Here is a 7,203-nt window from a genome sequence, read left to right as displayed (position 1 = left end):
TTTTCTTTAACTTTAGTTATTAAAAAAATGTAATCAAATTTCTTTCTTAAATTATAGTATAAAAATTATAATTACAAATAAATTTAAAAAGTCTCAACTTTGACCCTTTTTTGTTTCAGTATAGTTATAAAAAAAATGACCCTAAAAATTGTAAAATTCCATTTTTAAATTAAAGTAATAAAAAATTTAATTACAAAAATAATTTTAAAAAAATAGGAAAGAAATCTAAACGCACTAACTAAAATAACTTGAATCTAAAATATAGACTAAAATAGTTTGCACCCCAAATAAAAACTATTATAACCCATGTCACTAAAATATAGTGTACACCCTAAACATAGACTAGACTATTATATGACTATAATAACCAACTCAATGCCTCAAACAACCTTCAGGATTTAAAATCCGGATTCGACATTCCCCTACATCCCCTGACCTAGTAACATCATCCTCAATCATTAGATAACATGGGATTCCATGGTTTTTTCAATGTGAGATTCTTAACAATTCTTATTTATCTTGAATGTTTCCAAGAGTGAAAACTATCCTCACAAATCAACACAGGTCCTTTTAGCATGCTTTATACTCACTCACATGCTCCTAGGAAAATTCTCAAAAAGTCATCCAACATAGAATTACTCCAAGTTAAACACACCTAACAATGAAGTTCCTATAATTGAGTCACTAAAAATGAAGGTGCACCTTGTTGATATAGATAGTAAATATCAATTCTTTTAAACGTTTCTTAAACATACTTGCATACCGTTAGGATCTCTCTCATTTAGATATGATCTCGGTTGATTCATGTCCCCCTCCTAAACTCAAGGCATTATATATTTAATAATACAAAATCCAAAATACAAACCTACAATACTCTAATATAGTTAAGACTTCAAGTCTAATTCTTTGAACAAGTTCAAAAGGGATCTTAAATTAAACCAAACCCTAGGAACAAGGAAATTAGCTACACATGTTCATAAAATAACAAAAGGAAAAGGAAGAGCATAGAATATAATACAAGAATATTTCTAAATTTAACTTTTGTATGTGATTTAGAAAGACAAGAACAGGGGAAGCCAGTGCATGAAGAAAGCTATTTTGTGAGAGGTGGTCGTGGTTGGTTGATAAACGTTTTCATGCATAGGCTGTATATATATATATATATATATATATATATATATATATGTGGAAATTTAAAAAGGAAAAGAAAATAAAAAGAAAAAAGAAATCACAATCCTTATTGTCAATCTTGATCGCCATTTTCGTCGCAGTAATTTTCTCTGAGAGCCTTTATTTATTTGGCTTCCATTCTCTTACAAAGGGAAGTTGCAGCTTTCGATCGGGCATTGCATGCAATTTGGATCCGACTGTTTTTAATTATTAATTTTCTGGTCGGCTTCAACTTGCCCTTTCGTATGTGACGTCTTCTGTTTCTTGTCGCACAACAACAAGGCCACTTTTCTCCCCATATTCCTTGTTGGGTATCTTCTCTTCTTCTTCTTCATCCCTTCTCTTTTTCGTCTTTTTTTTTTCCTATAGCATTTCAATCTGTTTTTATGTGATTTCTCATCGTTGAAACAAAAGTTATATTACTCAACATGTGTTAGATGATATAATCTTAAATTTACCTACATCTATTAGCTTAAATTTTTTGTTTAATCGATGATTTAATATGATATTAAGGCATGTTGTTTGATTTTTAAAAATATTATTTCCTCTCCAATTAATATTGGTTTTCATTTGTTTTTCTTTTTCCAATTTCTCAAAGATCCATGGAGGATATGAAACATAAATGTAGCCTAGCTGCCTCTCAATGAATACATAGTTTTTAACCTAAAAAACAAAATCTTCATAGATGTCTCGTGCTTCACACGGTTTATGGATATTATTTCTAATAAAATATATATATATAAATACAAATTTTTTAAAAATATTTTAACTGAACAAAAATAACCATTTCACCATTTTTAAATGATATTTAATTTATTAATATAAGGTGTACATTTTTGTTTATATCTTTGCTATATTTTACGTATTTCTATATAATGTGATGGGTATTTCTTTGATTTTTATGTATTACATCAATATCAAATCTATGAACATGAAAAATATAGGAATAGAAATATGAACATGAAAATATATGACAAAAGAATTTAAATGCAAATTGTAATGGAAAATAATGGATCGTTTTGAAATTTTGGTGGTTGCAGGCCTATAAAATAAAAATTTGGCGTTGACTTTGACAAGTTTGAAAGTGGGCTTGTTGTTGTAAAATCAAAATTTAAAAAAAAAAAAAAAAATTAAAAAAATGGGGAGTTGTGTGTCAACTCATGCAAAAATAGTACCAACAAAAAAGAAATTACATCATCATCGTAGACAATCGAGAAAGTCAAAAGGGATGAGAAAGTCAAAGGGAAATTCAATGGTTGAAGGCGTAAAGAAACGACATAGCAATGCAGGAGGTGGTAGTGTCGTCACAGATTATGCTGTCAGTGAATTTGTTCATATGGATTTTGAACATGGAGCCACAACGAAATGTCGTAGATCTGAGGTTTCTAATTCTACTTTCCATCTCACCCAATTGCAATGGCAACACAGCCAATATGATGCCAATGGTATGCACCCCCACCCCCATGCATTATTCTTAATTAACCATTTCCATCGTCGATGGTTCAATCTTATTAAATCAACATTGAGTTTCATCTTGAAACCAATTGACAATGAGATGAGTAACTCATATATGATACGTCAATCTCTCACCAAATCCTTTAGCCTCCTAATTGTTGAACTAAAAATGTTATTAATATGTTTTATAGGGATTTGCCAAGAGGAGTTGTGGTATGATTCTGTGAGTTTAGTGGATCAGTCTGATTCTGATGAAGAGTTCAGTAGTGTATATGGAGGTAATTAACCTTAATTTATTCATTTTCTAGTATCAAAACAAAGATTTAACTAAAATAAATATATTAAAACAAATTACTAACATAGTATATGAAAATCATTAAAAAAAATCGATTACGTGTTAAACACGTACAACGTACGTAGTGATGTAGTAGTATGTTATGTTAAAAAAAAGGTAGTGTGAGATTTGCAGATGGGTTTCCAATAGTGGGAAATGCAATAGGAAACATTCCAACAAGTGGGCAAGTAGTTCAATATGAAAGATCAGCAATGTTTGTGGACAACAATTGCAAATATGAAGAGTTTTGTGAGAGTTACTTGAAAATAGATGGAGGAAAGGCCAAAAAGTTGATAGGAAAGGAAAACTATGAAGAATCAAGCACTTATGCAATTGTGAGTGCTCCTGGTTATGGCCTTTCTTGTTTGGCTAAGGCTGAAGCTTGTGGCAAGAAGAAGAAATTGTTGGAACATTCTTATGGAAGTTTCAAAGGCCTCAAGGTTGATAGGCATAGCCATGAAGATAACAACACTAGCTTCAGAAAATTGGTGTCAGCTGCCAGCTTTAATGAGAAGATTTTGAATTCTCAACCTCCTCAGAAAATGCAATCTGCTGTTTTTCGCCTCTCGTTTAGGCATCGATCCTGCGATGTTGGTGAAACCAACGAACATTGTACGTATAACAACACACCCTAGTTATATTTTGTTTTGGACATGTTTGGATTGACTTTCTATATTGATTGAATAAGTGTTTTTAGCCCTTCAAAAGTCAATCCAAGCAAATTTGCTATTTATATATAGGATTTAGATTTGCTTGGTAACCATTTGATTTTTTTTGTTTTTGAAAATTGTATATGTTTTCTCACAAATTTTTATTCATGATTTTCGTTTTTCTTATGTAGAGACATTAGAGTTCTTAGCCAATTTCCAAAACAAAAAGAAAATTTTTAAAACTACTTTTTGTAAGCTTAAATTTGAAAAACAAAAATTCCAAAAACCTAGGTCTCTTTAATAACCATTTGGTTTTTAGTTTGTGTTTTTTGAAAATTAAGCTTACAAACACCACTTCCTCCTCTAAGTTTCTTGTTTTGTTGACTACTTTTTACCTATTTTTTCAAAAATCAAACCAAAATTTGAAGACTAAAAAAAGTAATTTTTAAAAATTTGTTTTTATTTGTTAAATTTGGCTAAAAATTCAACTCATATACTTAAGAAAGATGCAAAACCAAAGAAAATAAAAAAAAATAAACTTAATTTTTTTAAAAAAATAATAAATGGTTATTAAATTATTACCAAGGCCTTAATTTTTTATTTTTTATTTTTAAAAATCTTTCTTATTTCGCCTAATTTCTTAGTCATGGTTCTAAAATTTAATGTAAACATTTCAATTCTAGAAAAACAAATTTTAGAAAAAATTGTGAACAATGATTTAAGAAACCTTTTCAATGTGATTTTGGATAACTATCATTAGAAATTAATATACAAAATTCATAGTAATAAATAAAAATACTTTTGTGGTTAAAAACTTTAGGTGAGTTCAAGAAGTACTTATATCGTCCACGAGCTGGGCATATAATTCCACGGTTCAAAGGAGAGAAACCAATTCCTGGTTGTTGGTGTGAGATTCCACCTTCAACTTTTAAACTTCGTGGTCCTAATTATTTCAAGTATGTTTCCCTATATTACTCGGGTCGATTTGCATTGACTTTTTAAGTATTTAAAAAATCAATCTACGATACATATGTTTCCTTTTTTGAAAATTTCTAATACAGAGATAGAGTAAAATCCCCCGCTTCAAACTTTAGTCCATACGTCCCAATTGGTGTCGATTTATTCATATGCCCTAGAAAGATAAACCACATTGCACAACATCTCGAGCTTCCAAACATTGAAGCTAACACTACCGACGTTCCTCCGTTGCTTATTGTAAATATTCAGGTACACTCATTTTTACCTTACTAATTTCACGAGAGTTGAAAGATTAAAAATGTTTTTTAATCAATAGATTCACAAAAGTTTTTTTTTTTTTTTTTTTTTTTTTTTTTTTTTTTTTTTTGTAGTTACCTACTTATCCAGCTGCAATGTTCCTTGGTGATAGTGATGGGGAAGGGATGAGTCTAGTTTTGTACTTCAAAGTTTCTGATAATTTCAACAAGGACATCTCAAGTCATTATAAGGAAAACATCAAGGTACCTTCTCCCTTTTTTAATTCCGATGTGCGTCATTGAAAATGTGTTTGATAACTGTTTCTTATTTCCGATTATTTTATTACTATATTCTACTCAATTCTACCTCATTGTGTCATCATATCCCATTTCTTTTGAGTTATATTCTTGTCCAAATGTTATGTACTCATTCTTTCCAACCCCAAAAGGACAACCTATAAAAAATTAGTACCTTAATATGCTCTTTCTAGGTTTAAGAAATGTTTAATGTCATTTTTCTATCTTCTCTGGTACCTATTTTATTCCATTCTTTTGATAACTATTTCACTTTTAATTTTTTTAAAAATCATGTTTATTTTCTTCCTATTTCTTTTCCTGATTTTCACATCTTTCCCGGTGCTTTAAATTTTTAAACAAATTTTCAAAACGAAGACAAGCTTTTAAAAACTTTTTTTTTCCCGAAAACATTCCTTAGAAATAAATTCATAGTTAGGTACAACAACTCTTTAAATATCTCTACAAAAATATGAGATTATTCACTTTAAATATAAATCCTCACAGTTATGCTCAGTCACTTATATACTCCTGGTGTTCTCCTTATGTTGGAATACTTTGAATTATGGTTATTCATGATTATGACCATAGGATTTAGACGAATGTACTATATATATAAACTCTCTAACCTTCTGGCATCTACTATTCTGTATTGTGTATGGTTATTATCAAACCGAGCGTCTTGATATTTACAAAAATTGATATTGGTAGAAATTTATCGACGACGAGATGGAAAGGAGCAAGGGATTTGCAAAAGAGTCAGTTTTTCCGTTTAGAGAAAGACTAAAGATCATGGCAGGAGTTGTTAACCCAGAGGACCTCCAACTAAGTTCAACAGAAAAGAAGCTTGTAAATGCCTACAACGAAAAACCCGTCCTCTCACGCCCTCAACACAATTTTTTCACGGTAAAATATCTACCACTCTTTCCTTTGAATTTTCAAGTCTAATAACTCTCTTAAACTTTTATTTCGTGTTTAATAATACTGAAGATCTCGCATCCAAAAGATGAAGAGACTTCTTAGTCGTTATAAGACACATAAATTCATGGTATATTTAATATATTTTAAAATTAATGGATGTTTATATATATTAGCCATAAAGGTTGAATTTTGTGGCTTATTAGACTTTCACCTTATAATTTGGGTATTTAATGAATGTGTGATTATTATGAAATACGGAATAAGTGATGTACTTATTAAACACTTAAAAGTTAAAAGTTTAAATATGTATTAGACACGTTTTAAAAAATTTAACAACCTGTTAGACACAAACATAAAAGTTTAGGAATCGAGTAGACCCAAATATGTCGGACTATGCTTGTAATTTAACGAAAAGTATCTTAAGTAGCAAAATAGAGATTTTTAGTTCCTAACAAGTAGTTTTCTATTGGGCTTTGTTTGTATTTTTCCATTCATTATTCACAAGGACAAATTGGCTAATGTCATTTTTTTCTTCATATTGTTTCCTTGATGGCAGGGTTCAAATTACTTCGAGATCGATTTAGATATTCATCGCTTTAGCTACATATCAAGAAAGGGGCTCGATTCATTTCGAGACCGTCTAAGGAACGGAATAATCGATCTTGGTTTAACGATCCAGGTAAAATAATCTAATGTTGTAACAAAGTAAAACAACCATGCATACAAATATTGAATATGCTTATTTTTTTTAATTTGTTTGTGTTGTGAACAATAATTAATAATGATGAACAGGCACAAAAGCCAGAGGAATTGCCTGAGCAAGTGTTGTGCTGTTTAAGGTTGAACAAAGTTGATTTTGTTGATCAAGGGCAGCTCCCAACTTTAGTTACTCTTGAGGAGGAGGATTGATTGAGATTGATGAACCAAATTGCCAAAGTTTATCATTTTGTAAATTTATGGGGAAATATATAATCAAATCTCTTCTTTGTTTCAATTTCATTCCCCAAATAATAATGGGATGTTCTTCCTTTTGTAATTCCTTTTCCTCTTGCTTTCTCTTCATTCTCATTCTATTCATTCTCATTCGTTCTTGTGTGGTTTCCTAAATACGTCAATTATATAACTCATTTATTTTTATAAATATTTAAAACTAAATTCGAACACG

General features: G+C 30.0%; 1 protein-coding gene across 1 annotated transcript; it reads left to right on the top strand.

Annotated features, from left to right (window-relative positions):
* Positions 1–1,262: 1,262 nt before the first annotated feature.
* Positions 1,263–6,947, top strand: LOC120090878. The gene is made up of 10 exons (XM_039048577.1): positions 1,263–1,481; positions 2,211–2,615; positions 2,817–2,903; positions 3,095–3,571; positions 4,430–4,565; positions 4,671–4,836; positions 4,959–5,087; positions 5,829–6,023; positions 6,595–6,717; positions 6,831–6,947. The coding sequence occupies exons 2-10, from the start codon at positions 2,309–2,311 to the stop codon at positions 6,945–6,947; spliced, it is 1,737 nt and encodes a 578-aa protein (XP_038904505.1). The 5' UTR covers positions 1,263–1,481; positions 2,211–2,308.
* Positions 6,948–7,203: the final 256 nt, after the last annotated feature.

Source organism: Benincasa hispida, chromosome 11, assembly GCF_009727055.1.
Source record: "Benincasa hispida cultivar B227 chromosome 11, ASM972705v1, whole genome shotgun sequence".
NCBI classification, from domain to species: Eukaryota; Viridiplantae; Streptophyta; class Magnoliopsida; order Cucurbitales; family Cucurbitaceae; genus Benincasa; species Benincasa hispida.
The sequence above is the reverse complement of the archived record's forward strand: the minus strand, read 5'-3'. Positions and strand labels throughout refer to the sequence as shown.